The sequence below is a fragment of the Somniosus microcephalus genome, chromosome 18 (genome assembly GCF_052327205.1).
Source record: "Somniosus microcephalus isolate GS21.2 chromosome 18, FLI_Smic_1.0, whole genome shotgun sequence".
Lineage (NCBI taxonomy): Eukaryota > Metazoa > Chordata > Chondrichthyes > Squaliformes > Somniosidae > Somniosus > Somniosus microcephalus.
The window spans coordinates 79,244,045-79,263,831 of NC_141004.1; the positions used below are offsets into that span (position 1 = coordinate 79,244,045).

At 46.1% G+C, this 19,787-nt stretch overlaps 1 protein-coding gene across 1 annotated transcript in view; it reads right to left on the reverse strand.

Moving 5' to 3' along the window:
• Positions 1–19,787, reverse strand: part of LOC147105396 (26S proteasome non-ATPase regulatory subunit 13-like) — a 62,551-nt gene that overhangs the window by 24,449 nt on the left and 18,315 nt on the right. The window contains exons 5-8 of the mRNA XM_086011702.1: positions 11,221–11,264; positions 7,212–7,298; positions 5,763–5,934; positions 159–238 (exon numbers count right to left, since the gene is read on the reverse strand). Coding sequence (XP_085867828.1) covers positions 159–238; positions 5,763–5,934; positions 7,212–7,298; positions 11,221–11,264 — 383 coding nt within the window. The remainder of the gene's footprint in view (positions 1–158; positions 239–5,762; positions 5,935–7,211; positions 7,299–11,220; positions 11,265–19,787) is intronic.

A 19,787-nucleotide genomic window follows, 5' to 3' on the forward strand; every position in this document is an offset into this window, starting at 1 on the left:
GAACAACGCGCCTGTACAATTATGGAAAATTATGGACAAAACATGCGCTACCCACAAAGTGGGAATCCCATTTACACAATCAGTAACCTTAACAATTCTGCAGCAGTTCGGGAGCAGGGCCAGGACTAATTCCGCAAATCCTTTCATTTGATACTCACCAGTTCACCAAAGTTATAAATCCCTTCCCCCAGTAATGCAGCCAGGCCCAGAGTGAACGCTCTCTGCTGCTGTGAACCCACTACCAAGAAAGAACATTAAAAAAATTAGGCAACAAGCTATCAGTGTGTGAGCTTAAGAACTACTTCGTAACAAGTACAAGAGCAAGCTGTGGCTCAGTAGGTAGCACCCTCGCCTCTGAGTCAGGTGGTTATGGGTTCAAGTCTCGCTCCAGAGACTTGAGCACAAAAAGCACTCTGAGGGAGTGCTGCACTGTCGGAGGTGCCATCTTTCGGATGAGACATTAAACTCAGGTGGATGTAAAAGATCCCATGGCACTGTTTTGAAGAAGTGCAGGGGAGTTCTCCCCGGTCTCCTGGCCAATATTTATCCCTCAATCAACATCATTGAAACAGATCATGTGGTCATTATCATATTGCGGTTTGTGAGAGCTTGCTGTGCGCAAGCAAATTGGCTGCCAGTGACTACACTTCAAAAGTACTTTATTGGCTGTAAAGTCCGGTAGTTGGGAAAGGAGCTACAGAAATGCAAGTCTGTCTTCCTTTCAAGTTGAGTGCAACTAGCGAAAATCAGCCAGAAAAACATACATCTCAAGTTTACCAAGGAAGAGGACTTTGCCAAAGCTATGGTAAATGAGGAGGCTGCCAGAATACTGGATGAGATAAAAATAGGTAAAGAGGAGGTACTAGAAAAGCTGGCAGTACTTAAAATGGATAAGTCACCCGGTCCAGATGAGATGCTTCCTTGCTGAGGGAAGTGAGGGTAGAAATTGCAGAGATGCTGGCCACAGCCTTCCTTAGATACAGGGCCAGAGGACTGGAGGATCGCAAATGTTTCGCCCCTTTTTTGAACAAGGGTGTATGATAAACTCGGCAATTACAAGCCAGTCCGTTTAACATCGATGGTGGGGAAGCTTTTAGAAACAATAATCTGCGAGAAAATTAACAGCCACTTGGTCAAGCATGGACGAATAAAGGAGAGCCAGCACGGATTAGTTAAGGGCAAATCATATTTGAGTAACTTGAATGAGTTTTCTGATGAGATAAGACAGGGTGGATGAGGGCAGTGCCGTTGATGTTGTGTATATGGACTTTCAAAAGGCGTTTCATAAAGCACCAAATATTAGGCTTGTTAGCAAAATTGAAGCCCATGGGATAAAAGAGGCAGTAGCAGCACGGATACAAAATTGTCTAAGGGATAGAAAACCGGGAGTGGTGGTGAATGGCTGTTTTTTGGACTGGAGGGAGGTACACAGTGGGGTTCCCCAAGGTTCAGTACTGGGACCACTGCTGGTTTTGATATACATTAATGACTTGGACTTGAGGGTACAGGGCACAATTTCAAAATTTGCAGATGACACAAAACTTGGAGGTGTAGTAAAGTGTAGTGAGGAAGATAGTGATAGACTTCAAGAAGACATAGACAGGCTGGTGGAATGGGTGGACACATGGCAGATAAAATTCAGTGCAGAAAAATGTGAGGTGATTCATTTTGATAGGAAGAATGAGGAGAGACAATACAAGCTAAATGGTGCAATTATAAACCGGGTACAAGAACAGAGACCCGAGGGTGTTTGTGCACAAATACTTGAAGATGGCAGGACAGGTTAACAAAGCAGTTAATAATGCTGGGCTTTATAAATAGAGGCAGAGAGTACAAAAGTCAGGAAGTTATGCTAAACCTATATAAAACACTAGCTTTGGCCCAGCTGGAGTATCATGTCCATTTCTGAGCATCACACTTTAGGAAGGACGTGAAGGCTTTGGAGAGGGTACAGAAGAGATTTACTAGAATGGTTCCAGGGATTACAGGCACTGTTCCCTCAAAGGTGCGCAGTCGCGCACATGTCCCAGAGTTCACGCGCACTTCAAATTAAATGTCGCGCAGAGAACTGGACTGCCCGACAGCTGGAGCAGGGGAGGGGCCCAATGCACAATGGCCTGGAATGCAGACAGAGTTGCCTGCGAGTCTTGTGACCTCAGAGCCAATCCCAATTGGAAAGTAACAAAAGAGTTGGGGCAGCGGCCACATGAGGGAGTGGGTGCAGGGTTGGTTGTGTCAGCCTCTGGGAAGTTCCACATGCTGCAGGCAGAAGCTGTACAGGAGCCGCGCTCTGCCGGTTGCCATGCTGATGAGGGCGTCTCCCTCCTTCTCCTTTGATGCCACAGTTCCAGGGGCCTGTGTTACACAAACGCCGCAGGGCAAATTGGAGCGGGGCCAGTCTGAGCGGGGCCAGCTCAGTGCAGCCAGCCACCGCTATGGGGCTGGACAAAGCTTTAAAAATCGATGGAAGAGATCAGTAGATAACCACGTGAACCCCATCTTATTTAACCTGTTACAGGTGAGTGAGTCGTCGAGTTTTACCTGCTACAGATGAGTAAGAAGGGACTTTGTTGCTGTCAAATGGCAGTGGCATGTTTTAGGAGAGGAAATGAGAAACAAGTTTGTGCAAATTTTGAGCTGTACGTTAATCTGCTTTTTAAAATAAAATGATCCTACTGCAGATGGGTTTGTAAGATCAGGCTTTCAATCATTAGGTGAAGCCAGAAAGCATTTTATCAGAAGGAAGAAGAGTGATTAACACAAGTTTAACTTACTTTTATTTGCTACTTTTTAATAAATCCAATATTGCACCAGGGGTGTATTTATGGTTTTAGTCTTGTTGCTGATGAAAATCATAAAAACCTTAACATAAAAAGTGGGGAAATATGGAGCTTACTTTTGAAAATCAGAATTCTGGCGTCAGGTTTCTATGTTTAGAAACGTTGAGGCACCTCACTTTCTACAGGCCGACCCAATTAGCACACCTGTCTGAAGAATTCAAACCGCCTGGGAACAACACAGGTTGCCTTTGTCAGAAACAAAAATGAGATTTCTTTTTGAAAATTTGGAAAATTGTTTAAAGCGGGAAAAAAATACGGGAAAGTGATGTTAATTTTACGGTAAATAAAGTTGCAGAATGGGCATATAAATGACAAGTGAATTTCTATATAGAGAAGTGTGAGGTGGTACATTTTAGTAGGAGGAATAAGGAGGCCACCTGCTCCTTGGAAAATAAGACTAAATGGAGTAGAGGTGCAAAAGGATCTCGGGGTAAAGATTCACAAATCATTAAAAGCAGCAACGCAGGTTAAAAAAGCCATAAAAGTGCAAATAAAGCACAGGCTCATTTCTAGAGGAATAGAATTCAAAAGCAGAGAAATTGTGTCAAACTTGTATAGAACCTTGTCTGATTGTTTCATGATTTGAGACGGTGGGATGGCAGATTTAATATGGCATTACTGTATATATACTTTTAAGTGGTTGCTGTTGCTGCCGTTGTTGGTGTAAAAGATGTTGTTGTAAAATTTGCCCACGGGCGAAAAGGAGCTCGTGGCCCGCTCAGTACAAAAAAAAATTAGAGGGCACATTGATTACAGGTCTCTCTGTTCTTGTACCCCATTACAGTTACGTGGATAGAGCGGAGAAGCTGGGGTTGTTCTCCTTGGAGCAGAGAAGGCTAAGAGGAGATTTGACAGAGGTGTTTAAAATCATGAAGGGTTTAGATAGAGTAAATAAAGAGAAACTGTTTCCAATGGCTGAAGGATCGATAACCAGAGGGCACAGATTTAAGGTGATTGTCAAAAGAACCAGAGGCAACAGGAGGAAAAACTTGTTTACACAACGAGTGGTTCGGATTGGAATGCACTGCCCGATAGGATAGTGGATAAAGATTCATTAGTAGCCTTCAAAAAGGAATTGGATAAACGCATGAAGGAGAAAATTTTGCTGGGATATGGGGAAAGAGCGGGGGAGTGGGACTAACTGGATTGCTCTTCAAAAAAGCCGGTGCAGACTCGATGGGCTGAATGGCCTCCTGTGCTGCACAATTCTATGAATCTATAACTCAATGCGTATTTAGCAGGAGTGATTCAGCTCTGGGAGTTAACATGGCAGTGACAGCATCAAGCAGTGCTAAATTGTGTACAAAACAGTCAGCAGCGAGAGTCTCCCAGTCACATTTTACTCTCCCCACACATCCCCCGAGCTGCATAGTTGAACTCACGCCCTCAAGGAATACTCAAAGGAGGGAGGTGCAGCGACAAAAACAAAAACTGCCCAATTTAGAATGCCATCTGACTGAGGTAGTGGGTGGTGGAGTAGAAAAATAACGAGACTGTCCTTTTACCAATCAGACCTGGATTCAAATCCAGTCCGGGCCAATGGAGCGAGTATCTCACCTGCCGACCAGCTGCAAACTATGCAAAGTAAGTTTGGGCAATCTCAACCTAGCCCCTACTGGCTGTCAGGCCACTGCACAGAAGAGCTGAGAACTCATCACTCACTGGCAATCTCGTTCAAAAGTGGGCAATGTGGTAAATAAAAGACACCCTGCTACAACACAGGGCTCTCAGACAATTGTCCAGAAGAGGCGGGAGTGATTTCTGTGCATTACGTGAAGCAAAATCATGAACATGTACTTCTATTCTCTTTCCGCATTGCTAAGGTAGAGTAGGAGACAACTTTATGTCCGTCGGCAGAGCCCGCATTCATAGACACATACAGGATCTGTCTTGTAACAAAATCCATTTGAAACCCTTTGCAAAAAAGGTGAATTACTGCTGGATGCTTCCATTTCATTTAATCAAAGTCACTATGGTGTGACTGTACAGGAAGCAGCCCTGCAATGATGTGTATAGTGCCTTGAGACACATTTCAAATTCACTGCAAAGTTCCTGAAGATTTCACAATTATCCAACTTTTTTCCAATTACATTTGATTTTTGGGATTGTTCATTGGACTATTTTGACCATTCGACCTCAATTTACTTTTTTTTTTATTTTTTATAAAAGGTCACTGATCAAAACAAGCTGCATCACCTCACCCCATATAAAGGAAGTCAGCAGCAACTGTTTAACAATCAGTTGAACAAATCAGTTAGAATATTTTGGTCGTCTTACTTTCATAGAATCTTACAGCACAGAAGGAGGCCATTCGGCCCATCATGCCTGTGCAGCTCTTTGAAAGAGCTCTCCAGTTAGTCCTACTACCCTGCTCTTTCCCGATAGCCCTGCAAATATTTCCCCCTTTAAGTAGATATCCAATTCCCTTTTGAAAGAGAGGTCCCTCCCCTTTAGGAAGGGTGTGAAGGCAATGGAGAGGGTACAGACAGATTCACTTCAGACAGGCTAGAGTTATGAGGAGCGACTGGAGAAACTGGGGCTCTTTTCATGACAGCAGAGGTGGTTATGGGGAGATCTGACAGAGGGGTTCAAAATTATGAGAAGCTTTGACAAAGTAAATCGGAAAACGCTATTTCCACTGGTCAGTAAAATGATCATCACCAGAAAGAACAAAGGAAGAGGTTAGGAGAATTTATTTACTTTTTGCAGAGGGTTAGGACCTGAATGCCCGACCAGAAACAGTGGTGAAAGCAAAATCCATAATAGCTTACAAGAGATTTGTGGATAAATATTTAAGAAAAATTTTAAAAGGGGGGAAATGAGGAAAGAGTGGGAAATTAGAGTCTCTCCAATCAGCTCCTCAAATCCAGCAGTGACAGTGATATACTGTAACATTTATAAACGGAGCGGAGCAGCGATTACTTGACAAGTCGGCGAGTTCGGTGCAGCCGAGATACCGCAGAGCCTCCCTGTAGTAAGCAGCGTGGTCACCTACCACCTGGTAGTAACTGCTGGAAGTATCATAAAACCGGCCGTGGACAGACGTCACACCTGGCAACTTCTCCAGCATCTCGTCAACTTCTTCAATGATTTTCTAACAAATGGAAGGATCAATGCAGCAGGTTAGATCAGGAAAAATGGCTTCCAGCAATTAGCGCAAAACAAAACAAAGGAAGAGATAACGACGGTATTGGAAGGTTATAATATCCACAGAAGGATCACACCTCATGACAGTGCACTATCTCTAACTGATATACAGTGAAACCTGTAAATTACAGACACCTCAGGCACCGGCATCAACTGTCCTTTTTTTGCTGGTGTCCTTATTTTCAAAATGGTCATTGTATGTACTGTAAAAATTCTCGGTAGAATGGGGGGTTCTTTACCCAGTATCCATAGCAGCAGAGAAACCACTCTATCCCTGGGATAGAGCCGTGCAAGCATTCAAACCCAGAGATAGAGCAGTTTTTCTGCCACTATGGATGCTGGGTAAAGAGCTTCTTTCATAAAACCCACTGCCGCCTCGTGCTGCTTAACCCGTGTTTTAAGCTGCAAAAGGGCTTGGTGCAATTTGTGAGTGTCAGTTGTTTCAGAGTGCTTCTTGTATATTTTAGCATGCAAGTTATTTGGATCTCTCAATAAGTTTCCCCTTTTTTGGGAGTTTCCACTTATACAGGTTTCACATATACAGATGCAATAATTGTCTGGTAATAAGATTCAGTCAGTCCTGAAACTCTCAGATTATTTCACAACTGTTACATCTTTCAGTGAGCAAATTTTCACACAGCAACTGCAGAGAATGTCTCAGCAACTGCCCAGTTGTTGTTGCAATGAGTCGCCAGCCTATATTATGGGCCCAAGTCTCTGGAATGGGGCTTGAACCCACAGCCTTCTGACCAAGAGGGTAGAAAGCTATCACTCAGCCAAGCCGACATTCTTGTTCAGGAGATCATCGGCAGCCCAAGAAGAGCGTGCAGCCTGTTGACTCTTGGGTATAATATTATGCAAAGGGGTGTGGTGTCACTGCCTGTACTTCTTTTACCACGTCGGTGGCGAGCCACTATCAAGTTGCTGCTAAAGCTTCAGTTCAGTGTCAAAAAAAGACACACATTTCCAACAGCACTAAAACAAACCAAAACATTCTGGAAACATTCTCCAAAATAAAAGCAAATAAATCTTTCTCCTGTTTGTGTCACTCTTGGCTGGGCTCTTCCATACACAAGCAGTATTTTCATCAGATATCCATGTTGAAAACCTAAGACACATCTCATTAGCAAAGAACCCAACAGTGATATCCTGTTTCAAATTCTACACTTTCTACTCCCCTCATAAGACCATTACTGGCTGTGGAATTCTCACATCCTTTATTACCTTGGTTTCCTGGAGGTCCCCAATTTTGATTTTAATGGCAGCGATGGCAGTCCTGCAGAGAATCAGGGCTTCATCATTACCCTTCACCTGTCAGATTAAAGACAAAAGGTTTGTGATCAGTTCCTGCGACACTTCACATGGGCGACTTTTGGATCACTGCGAGGAAGTTTTACTTCAAGTCTGTTTTCTACCGAGGAACCAAATTAGTATATGCGCATGCTCTGAATCTTTATCAAAAACTTCTAGTGCTGACAGGAAGGTCACGCGTGTTACTTCTGTCACTCTTCAGGTTCAGTGAGATGCTAGAGGTTTGTACACTTTCCATTATACACAACCTTTCAGTTCTTCAGAGATAGGAAGTGTAAAGTGAGTCTTTTCTTCACCTTTAGATTCCTAGCTTGTAGCCCTGGACAGGTACCCTCTCATTCCCACCTCTCATAGTCAAAGAGTCATACAGCACAGAAAGAGGCCCTTCGGCCCATCGTGTCCGTGCCGGCCATCAAGCCCTGTCTAATCTAATCCCATTTCCCAACATTTGGTCCGTAGCCTTGTATGCTATGGCTTTTCAAGTGCTCATCTAAATGCTTCTTGAATGTTGTGAGGGTTCCTGCCTCTACCACCCTTTCCGGCAGTGAGTTCCAGATTCCAACCACTCTCTGGGTGAAAAAGTTTTTCCTCAAATCCCCTCTAAACCTCCTGCCTCTTACCTTGAAACTATGCCCCCTGGTTATTGACCCCTCTACTAAGGGGAAAAGTTCCTTTCTATCTACCCTATCTATGCCCCTCATAATTTTGTACACCTCAATCAGGTCCCCCCTCAGCCTTCTCTGCGCTAAGGAAAACAACCCCTGCCTGTCCAGTCTCTCTTCATAGCTGAAGCGCTCCAGCCCAGGTAACATCCTGGTGAATCTCCTCTGCACCCTCTCTAATGCAATCACATCCTTCCTATAGTCTGGTGACCAGCACTCCACACAGTATTCCAGCTGTGGCCTAACTAGCGTTTTGTACAGCTCCATCATAACCTCCCTGCGCTTATATTCTATACTTGTAAAACACCTTGGGATTTTCCTTTATTTTGCCCACCAGTGTTTTTTCATGCCCGCTCTTCGCTCTCCTAATTTCTTTTTTAAGTACCCCCCTGCACTTTCTATGCTCTAGGGCTTCTGCTGTTTTTAGTCCTTTGCATCTGCCAAAAGCCTACCTTTTTTTCCTAATCCATTCTCTGCTCAGATGGATGCTTCCACACAACTGCTTACCCGCCTGCTCCATCCCCATCGAATCGCGCAACAGTTCTCTGATCCTGTTGGTTTGCCGTTCCGCATCCAAGCACCCCACTCCCAACACTTATCCTTTCATTCCGCGTGGGCCGTGGGATGGAAGCCCGCCCTCACCATCAGTCCGTCTTCTGCAAATTTCCAATCATAAAACTAGGAACCACTACTTCACCCACTCCCGGTCCCTGTGAAACCCTACTCAAACCAGACCCACTCCCAGTCCCTGTGAAACCGTAACCAAACCAGACCCACTCCCGGTCCCCATGGAACCGTACCCAAACCAGACCCACTCCCGGTCCCTGTGAAACTAAACCCAAACCAGACCCACTCCCGGTCCCTGTGAAACTAAACCCAAACCAGACCCACTCCCGGTCCCTGTGAAACTAAACCCAAACCAGACCCACTCCTGGTCCCTGTGAAACCCTACTCAAACCAGACCCACTCCCAGTCCCTGTGAAACCGTAACCAAACCAGACCCACTCCCGGTCCCCATGGAACCGTACCCAAACCAGACCCACTCCCGGTCCCCATGGAACCGTACCCAAACCAGACCCACTCCCTGTGAAACTAAACCCAAACCAGACCCACTCCCGGTCCCTGTGAAACTAAACCCAAACCAGACCCACTCCCGGTCCCTGTGAAACTAAACCCAAACCAGACCCACTCCCGGTCCCTGTGAAACTAAACCCAAACCAGACCCACTCCCGGTCCCTGTGAAACTAAACCCAAACCAGACCCACTCCCGGTCCCTGTGAAACTAAACCCAAACCAGACCCACTCCCGGTCCCTGTGAAACTAAACCCAAACCAGACCCACTCCCGGTCCCTGTGAAACTAAACCCAAACCAGACCCACTCCCAGTCCCTGTGAAACTAAACCCAAACCAGACCCACTCCCGGTCCCTGTGAAACCAAACCCAAACCAGACCCACTCCTGGTCCCTGTGAAACCAAACCCAAACCAGACCCACTCCCGGTCCCTGTGAAACCAAACCCAAACCAGACCCACTCCCGATCCCTGTGAAACTAAAGCCAAACCAGACCCACTCCTGGTCCCTGTGAAACTAAAGCCAAACCAGACCCACTCCCGGTCCCTGTGAAACTAAACCCAAACCAGACCCACTCCCGGTCCCTGTGAAACTAAACCCAAACCAGACCCACTCCTGGTCCCTGTGAAACCAAACCCAAACCAGACCCACTCCCGGTCCCTGTGAAACTAAACCCAAACCAGACCCACTCCCGGTCCCTGTGAAACTAAACCCAAACCAGACCCACTCTCGGTCCCTGTGAAACTAAACCCAAACCAGACCCACTCCCAGTCCCTGTGAAACTAAACCCAAACCAGACCCACTCCCGGTCCCTGTGAAACTAAACCCAAACCAGACCCACTCCCGGTCCCTGTGAAACTAAACCCAAACCAGACCCACTCCCGGTCCCTGTGAAACTAAACCCAAACCAGACCCACTCCCGGTCCCTGTGAAACTAAACCCAAACCAGACCCACTCTCGGTCCCTGTGAAACTAAACCCAAACCAGACCCACTCCCGGTCCCTGTGAAACTAAACCCAAACCAGACCCACTCCCGGTCCCTGTGAAACTAAACCCAAACCAGACCCACTCCCGGTCCCTGTGAAACTAAACCCAAACCAAACCCACTCCCGGTCCCTGTGAAACTAAACCCAAACCAGACCCACTCCTGGTCCCTGTGAAACCAAACCCAAACCAGACCCACTCCTGGTCCCTGTGAAACTAAACCCAAACCAGACCCACTCCCGGTCCCTGTGAAACTAAACCCAAACCAGACCCACTCCCAGTCCCTGTGAAACTAAACCCAAACCAGACCCACTCCTGGTCCCTGTGAAACCAAACCCAAACCAGACCCACTCCTGGTCCCTGTGAAACTAAACCCAAACCAGACCCACTCCCGGTCCCTGTGAAACTAAACCCAAACCAGACCCACTCCCAGTCCCTGTGAAACTAAACCCAAACCAGACCCACTCCCGGTCCCTGTGAAACTAAACCCAAACCAGACCCACTCCCGGTCCCTGTGAAACTAAACCCAAACCAGACCCACTCCCGGTCCCTGTGAAACTAAACCCAAACCAGACCCACTCCCGGTCCCTGTGAAACTAAACCCAAACCAGACCCACTCCCGGTCCCTGTGAAACTAAACCCAAACCAGACCCACTCCCGGTCCCTGTGAAACTAAACCCAAACCAGACCCACTCCTGGTCCCTGTGAAACTAAACCCAAACCAGACCCACTCCCGGTCCCTGTGAAACTAAACCCAAACCAGACCCACTCCCGGTCCCTGTGAAACTAAACCCAAACCAGACCCACTCCCGGTCCCTGTGAAACTAAACCCAAACCAGACCCACTCTCGGTCTCTGTGAAACTAAACCCAAACCAGACCCACTCCCGGTCCCTGTGAAACCAAACCCAAACCAGACCCACTCCCGGTCCCTGTGAAACTAAACCCAAACCAGACCCACTCCCAGTCCCTGTGAAACTAAACCCAAACCAGACCCACTCCCGGTCCCTGTGAAACCAAACCCAAACCAGACCCACTCCCGGTCCCCTTGGAACTGTACATGAAAAGTATTATCTAGTTCAGTAAGCTCACAACACATCTGCAGATTCTGAAAGCTTCAAATGGAAGTACACGTTAAGGACGATGTACATTAGTAAATAGATATTAAAATCCTGAAGCTGTTTAATACCCTGCCTTTTCCAGCTTACCTTCTCCCATGTCTTTTCCAGTAGAGTCAGTGCCATTTGTGCATCTGAGGAAAAACGAGACACACCGAAGTCAAGGTACAAATCTCCAGTTGGCAGGCTAGACACCAATCAGGCTTTTCATTGGACGCCCGCCACTTTAACTGTCCGTTCCACTGCGATGACATTATGCACAAAACCATTCGACATTCTTACGATGCGATGACTCGTTTCACCCTCCAAGTTAAGCTTCTGAAAGACTTTTACACTAAACCATCTGTCACTACCTGGCCATCCCCGGTAATGCGGGCCGACCCACCCCACAATCTCCTCCCCTCCCGAGAAGAGCTGGCTTTTGCTGGAATGTGGTGCTGCAGTTGCTGACAGCCTTCAGAAGGGAAAGTATTCAAGACGGGAAACGTGGGCAGGCTTTTCGATCGTGAGCCAAGCCTGATCTTGTCCCCACCCAACACAAGATGTCAAGCTGGGGCTCACTCTCGCCTGTGGGTCAAAAGATTCGTGGGTTCAATCCCCACTCGAGGCTTGACCACACAATCCAGGCTGACACTCCAGTGTAGTGCTCAGAGAATGCTGCACTGTCGGAGGTGCCGTCTTTTGTATTAAACATTAAACCGAGGCCTCATCTGCCCTCTCAGGTGGACATAAAAGAACCCATGGCAATATTTCGAAGAGCAGGGGCGTTCTCACCGGTGTCCTGGCCAATATTTATCCCTCAACCAACATCACACACAGATTTTCTGGTCATTATCACATTGCTGTTTGCGGGAGCTTGCTGTGCGCAACTTGGCTGCCGTGCTTTCAGGTGCCTGGGCCCCAAGCTCTGCAATTTCCTCCCTAAACCTCTCTACCTTTCTCTCCTCCTTAAAACCTACCTCTTTGACCAAGCTTTTGGTCATCTAGCCTAATATCTCCTTATATGGCTTGGTGTCAACTTTTGTCTGATAATGACAAACCTACTGGAGTTTTTTGAGGATGTAACTGGTAGAATAGGTAAGGGAGAACCAGTGGATGTGATGTATTTGGATTTTCAGAAGGCCTTTGATAAAGTCCCACATAAGAGGATAGTGTGCAAAATTAAAGCACATGGGATTGGGGGTAATATACTAGCATAGATTGAAAATTGGTTAACAGACAGGAAACAGAAAGTAGGAATAAATGGGTCTTTTTCGGGGTGGCAGGCGATGACTAGTGGGGTACCGCAGGGATCAGTGCTTGGGTCCCAGCTATTCACAATATATATCAATGATTTGGATGAGGGAACCAAATGTAATATTTCCAAGTTTGCTGACAACATGAAACTAGGTGGGATTGTGAGGAGGATGCAAAGAGGCTTCAAGGCGATTTAGACAAGTTGAGTGAGTGGGCAAATACATGGCAGATGTAGTATAACGTGGATAAATGTGAAGTTATCCACTTCGGTAGGAAAAACAGAAAGGCAGAGTATTATTTAAATGGCGATAGATTGGGAAATGCTGATGTACAAAGTGACCTGGGTGTCCTTGTACACCAGTCACTAAAAACAAACATGCAGGTGCAGCAAGCAGTTAGGAAGGCAAATGGTATGTTGGCCTTCATTGCAAGAGGATTTGAGTACCACAGTTGTACAGGGCCTTGGTGAGACCACACCTGGAATACTGTGTGCAGTTTTGGTCTCCTTACCTAAGAAAGGTTAAACTTGCCATAGAGGGAGTGCAGCAAAGGTTCACCAGACTGATTCCTGGAATGGCAGGGCTGTCGTATGAGGAGAGATTGGGTCGACTGGGCCTGTATTCACTAGAGTTTAGAAGAATGAGAGGGGATCTCATAGGAACGTATAAAATTCTGACAGGGCTAGACAGACTGGATGCAGGGAGGATGTTTCCCCTGGCTGGGGGGGTCTAGAACAAGGGGTCACAGTCTCAGGATATGGGATAGGACATTTAGGACTGAGATGAGGAGAAATTTCTTCACTCAGGGTGGTGAACCAGTGGAATTCTCTACCACAGAAGGCTGTGGAGGCCAACTTATATTAAATATATTTAAGAAAGAGATAGATAGATTTCTAGACACAAAAGGCATCAAGGGGTATGGGGAGAGAGCGGGAATATGGTATGGAGATAGAGGACCAGCCATGATCATATTGACTGGCGAAGCAGACTCAAAGGGCTGAATGGCCGATTCCTGCTCCTATTTTTCTATGTTTCTATGCTCCTGTGAAGCACCTTGGGACGGTTTACTGTGCTAAGGGCACTATATGAGGTGCCACGTGCTAATGAGTACAGGAATAGGAGGATAGAACAGATGAATGCTTGGCTAGAGAGACGGTGCAGGAGGGAGGACTTTAGATTCCTGAAGCATTAGGACAATTTCTGGGGAAGGTGGGACCTGTACAAGCCGGATGGGTTACACCTCAACAGAGCCGGAACCAATATTCTCACGGGGAGGTTTGCTGGTGCTGTTGGGGAGGGTTTAAGCTAGCTTGGCAGGGGGATAGGCACCAGCATATTGGAGTAAGAAAGGAGGAATAAGGTGCATAAAAGAGTGCGTTGGATAGTACTAGAGAAAAAAGTAATAATAGAGGCGGAAGTAGTGCCCTATTAGATAGGAGCAGACTAAGAAAGACTACGAAAAATTCAAAAATGGGTTCAGAATGCACGTACGTAAACGCACAGTGTGGTGAATAAGGTTGGTGAGCTCAAAGCACAATTAGCCGTGTGGCAATATGATGTTGTGGCAGAAACGGCAACGTGGCTTAAAAACGGTGAGGACTGGGCACTTAATATTCAAGGGTACAAGGTGTTCAGAAAAGGTAGGGAAGGAAAAAGGGAGGTGGGGTGGCAGTGCTGATTAAAGAAGTGTAGTGTTGGAAAGGGAGGGTGTTCTTGAGGGGACAAGGACAGAATCCATTTGGTTAGAGTTGAGGAGCAAAAAGTGTATGATCATGCTATTGGGGGTATTCTATAGGCCTCCAATTAGTGAGAGGGAGGTGGAGGAGCAAATCTGCAGGGAAATAGAGTGGTTATACTGGGGGACTTCAATTACCCAAATATCGATTGGGATAATGCTAGGGTAAAGGGAAAGGAGGGGGAGGAATTTCTGAAATGTGTTCAGGAGAATTTCCTTGACCAGTATGTTCTTGGCCCAACGAGGAAGGAGGCATTGCTGGATCTGATGCTGGGGAATGAGGTGGGCCAGGTCGACCAAGTGTCTGTGGGAGAACACTTGGGTACGAGTGATCATCGTATCATAAGATTTAGATTAGCAATGGAGAGGAGCAAGGAACAATCTAGAGTGGAACTTTGAAACTGGAATCGGGCTAACTTCAATGTGGTGCGAAAGGATCTAGCCAGGGTAAAATGGAACCAAAGACTGACAGGAAAATCTGTAACGGAACAATGGGTGGTCTTTAAGGAGGAGATGTTCCAAGTACAGGCTAGGTACATTCCAACAAGAGGGAAGGGTAAGGGAACCAAAGTAAGGGCTCCTTGGATGACAAGGGAGATAGAGAAGATGATGAAACAAAAAAAAGAGGGTGTGTGATGCATGTCCAGTGAATTCTTCAAGGGAGAACCAGGCCAAATACAATAGTTGAGAGGGGAAGTGAAGATGAAAATAAGATTGGCAAAGAGAGAATATGAAAGTAGAATGGCGGTTAACATAAAAGGGAACCCAAAAATCTTTTACCACCTGCTTCCTGTTTACATGCCGGTAGGAGGTGGGGTGGGGCCTATTAAGAACAAAGAAGGTGATATATGCTTAGAGGTGCAGGGCAAGACTAGAATACTCAATGAGAACTTTGTATCGATGTTTACTAAGGAGGTGGATATTGGCAAAATATCAGTAGAAGTGCAAAAAGGTAGAAGCAATGGAAGGGGTGAAAATTGATAGACAGGATGTACTAGAAAGGCTGGGTGTGCTTAGAATGAATAAGTCGTCTGGTCCAGATGGTTTGCATCCCAGGTTGCAAAGGGAATTGGGGGAGAAGATAGCGGAAGGGCTTGCCATAATTTTCCAATCTTCCCTAAATGCAGGGGAGGTGCCTGAAGATTGGAAAGTGGCAAATGTGACACCATTGTTCAAAAAAGGGTGCAAGGACAATCCTAGTAACTACAGGCCGGTCAGTTTAACATCAGTGGTGGGTAACGTTTTAGATACAATAATAATCAAGAAAAAATTAACGAGCACTTGGACAGGCTGTAAAAGTCCCCAGAGACCAGGTAAGGCCTCACAGCGTCGGCGGGAAACCAGAGCGGGGTATAAAAGTCCCCAGAGACCAGGTAAGGCCTCACAGTGTCGGCGGAAATCCTGAGCGGCAGAGCGGGGTATAAAAGTCCCCAGAGACCAGGTAAGGCCTCACAGCGTCGGCGGGAATCCTGAGCGGCAGAGCGGGGTATAAAAGTCCCCAGAGACCAGGTAAGGCCTCACAGCGTCGGCGGGAATCCTGAGCGGCAGAGCGGGGTATAAAAGTCCCCAGAGACCAGGTAAGGCCTCACAGCGTCGGCGGGAATCCTGAGCGGCAGAGCGGGGCTATAAAAGTCCCCAGAGACCAGGTAAGGCCTCACAGCGTCGGCGGGAAACCTGAGCGGCAGAGCGGGGTATAAAAGTCCCAGAGACCAGGTAAGGCCTCACAGCGTCAGCGGGAAACCTGAGCGGCAGAGCGGGGTATAAAAGTCCCAGAGACCAGGTAAGGCCGACCAATCTCCAGTCTCTGAACTCGGAGGGAAGGAGAGAGGTAAAAAGTAATCCAAGTGTGACGTCACCAGAAAGCGGGTAAGTGATTGGTTGGTGAGTATTTCTCCCTTTTAAGCTTAAATCTCTTTGGTTTATAGTTTCTAAGGTGTGATATACACCATCTAGAATCGGGGCAGAGGATATTTAAGAATAATATTAATAAATTTAATTAATTACATAGAATGGGAGATCAGACGATGTGTTGCTGCTGCAATATGTGGGAGCTGGTGAACACCATTGATGCTCACGGTGATCACATTTGCAGTAAGTGTTGGCTGCTCGAGGAACTCCGGCTCCGTGTTGAAGAGCAGCTTCAAACACTGAGACACATCAGGGAGGGGGAGAGTTACCTGGACTCTGTATCACGAGGTAGTCACACCAATTAGATTAATTAATTCACATGTAGTCCGTGGCCAGGGTCAGGATGGTGTGACTAGAAGTGAGGCAAGTACGGGGATCCAGGAGGTAGTGTTGGAGGAGCCGCAGCCCTTGCACTTGTCCAACAGGTTCGAGGCTCTTACTCCCTGTGGGGACAGGAGCAGGGACTGCAGGGAGGATGAGCAACCTGGCCACAGCACCGTGGAGCAGGGGGCCATTCAAGTGGGGGGGGGGGGGGGGGGGGGGGAGTTAAAAGAAATGTTGTAGTGGTAGGGGATAGTATCGTTAGGGGGATAGATAGAGTTCTTTGCAGCCGAGAGCGAGAGTCCCGAAGGCTGTGTTGCCTGCCCGGTGCCAGGGTTAAGGACATCTCCTCTGGACTGGAGAGAAACTTGGAGTGGGAGGGGGAGGATCCAGTTGTCGTGGTCCATGTTGGTACCAACGACATAGATAGGACAAGGAAGGAGGTTCTGCTGAGGGAGTTTGAGCAGCTAGGGGCCAAATTAAAAAGCAGAACCACAAGGGTAATAATCTCTGGATTATTATCTGAGCCACGAGCGAATTTGGCTAGGACAAATAAAATTAGAGAGTTAAATGCGTGGCTCAAAGACTGGTGTGGGAGAAATGGGTTTTGCTTCCTGGGACACTGGCACCAGTACTGGGGCAGGAGGGAGCTGTTCCGTTGGGACGGGCTTCACTTGGCCAGTGCTGGACTAGAGTCCTGGCGGATCATATAACTAGGGCTGTAGAGAGGGCTTTAAACTAACTAGTGGGGGGGGGGGGGGGGGGGGGGGAAGGTTTCCTAGAGAGCAAATAATAAAAATGACAACAGAGAAGGTAATAGGCTTAGGTATCAGTGGGGAAATTAAAAACCAGAGCATGTCAGGAAGGGGCAGAAGGTATGGAGTAAAAGGTAAAGTAATAAAAAAGGGCAAAAGCAGGAACTAAGTGTCACAAAACATCTTTGAAAGTTCTCTATCTGAATGCACGTAGCATTCGTAACAAAATAGATGAGTTAATGGCACAAATAACTACATATGGGTATGATCTTGTGGCCATTACAGAAACATGGCTGCAGGGTGACAATGCCTGGGAATTAAACATACCAGGTTATTTAACGATCAGGAAGGACAGGCAGGAAGGAAGGGGAGGTGGGGTGGCTATGTTAATAAAGGAAGGGATCACTGTAATACAGAGAAATGATATTGGGTCAAAAGATCAGGATAATGAAACAGTTTGGGTGGAGGTAAGGAATAATAAGGGGAAAAAAACACTAGTGGGCGTAGTCTATAGGCCTCCGAACAGTGGCAACTCTGTTGGACGGAGTATCAATCAGGAAATAGTTGAGGCTTGTAATAAGGGAACATCTATAATTATGGGGGATTTCAACTATCATATTAATTGGACAAATCAAATTGGGCAGGGCTGCCTTGAGGATGAGTTCATTGAGTTGTATTAGGGATGGGTTTCTTGAGCAGTATGTAACTGAACCGACCAGGGGGCAAGCAACCTTAGATCTGGTCCTGTGTAACGAGACAGGATTAATTAAAAATGTCCTAGTAAAGGATCCCTTGAATGAGTGACCATAACATGGTTGAATTCCATATTCAATTAGAGGGTGAGAAGGTTGGATCTCAAACAAGCGTGCTAAGCTTGAATAAAGGAGACTATGAAGGTATGAGAGCGGAATTGAGTAGAGTGGACTGGGAAAATAGATTAAAGGGTAAGACGATACATGATCAGTGGTGTACATTCAAGGAGTTATTTTAAAACTTCCAAAAAGATATATTCCACTGAGAAGAAAAGGGTGTAAAAGAAAAGACAGCCATCCGTGGCTAAGTAAAGAAATTAAGGATAGTATTCGACTAAAAACAAGGGCATATAAAGGTAGCCAAATCTAGTGGGAGGATAGAGGATTGGGAAAACTTTAAAAGACAGCAAAAAATAACAAAAAGATTGATTAAGAAAGGGAAGATAGATTATGAAAGTAAATTAGCAAAAAATATAAAAACAGATAGTAAGAGTTTTTTATAGTTATATAAAAAGAAAAAGGGTGGCTAAAGTAAATGTTGGTCCCTTAGAGGATGAGACCGGGAAATTAATGGTGGGAAATATGGAGATGGCAAAAACACTGAATGAATATTTTACATCAGTCTTTACAGTAGAAGACACTAAGAATATCCCAACACTGGACAAACAGGGGGCTAAAGGGGGGGAGGAGCTAAACACGATCAAAATCACTAAGGAAGTGGTACTCGGTAAAATAATGGGACTCAAGGCGGATAAATCACCTGGACCTGATGGCTTACATCCTAGGGTCTTGAGGGAAGTGGCGGTAGGGATTGTGGATGCATTGGTAATAATTTCCAAAACTCCCTGGACTCGGCAAAGGTCCCGGCAGACTGGAAAACTGCTAATGTAACACCCTTATTTAAAAAGGGCAGTAGACAGAAGGCTGGAAACTATAGACCGGTTAGCCTAACATCTGTGGTAGGTAAAATTTTGGAGTCCATTATTAAGGAGACAGTAACAGGACATTTGGATAATCATAATTTAATAGGACAAAGTCAGCATGGTTTTATGAAGGGGAAGTCATGTTTGACAAATTTGCTGGAGTTCTTTGAGGAAGTAACGTATAGGGTGGATAAAGGGGAACCAGTGGACGTAGTGTATTTAGACTTCCAAAAGGCATTTGACAAGGTGCCACACAAAAGATTATTGCTTAAGATAAAAAATCACAGGATTGTGGGTAATATTCTGGCATGGATAGAGGATTGGCTATCTAACAGAAGAGAGTTGGGATAAATGGTTCAATCTCAGACTGGCAATCAGTAACTAGTGGTGTTCCGCAGGGGTCAGTGCTGGGTCCCCAACTCTTTACAATCTATATTAACGATTTGGAGGAGGGGACCGAGTGTAACATATCAAAGTTTGCAGATGATACTAAGATGGGAGGGAAAGTAGTGAGTGAGGAGGACATAAAAAACCTGCAAGGGGACATCGACAGGCTAAGTAAGTGGGCAGAGATTTGGCATATGGAATACAATACTGGAAAAAGTGTGAGGTTATGCACTGTTAGGCAGGAAAAATCGTAGAGCAAGTTATTATCTTAATGGCAAGAAACTGGAAAGTACTGAAGTACAAAGGGATCTGGGGGTCCTGGTGCACGAAACTCAAAAGGTTAGTATGCAGGTGCAGCAAGTGATTAAGAAGGCCAATGGAATGTTGGCTTTCATTGCTAGGGGGATAGAACATAAAAATAGGGAGGTATTGCTTCAGTTGTACAAGGTATTGGTGAGGCCGCACCTGGAATACTGCGTACAGTTTTGGTGTCCATACTTAAGAAAAGACGTACTTGCTCTCGAGTCAGTACAAAGGTTCACTCGGTTAATCCCGGGGATGAGGGGATGGACATATGAGGAGAGGTTGAGTAGATTGGGACTCTACTCATTGGAGTTCAGAAGAATGAGAGGCGATCTTAT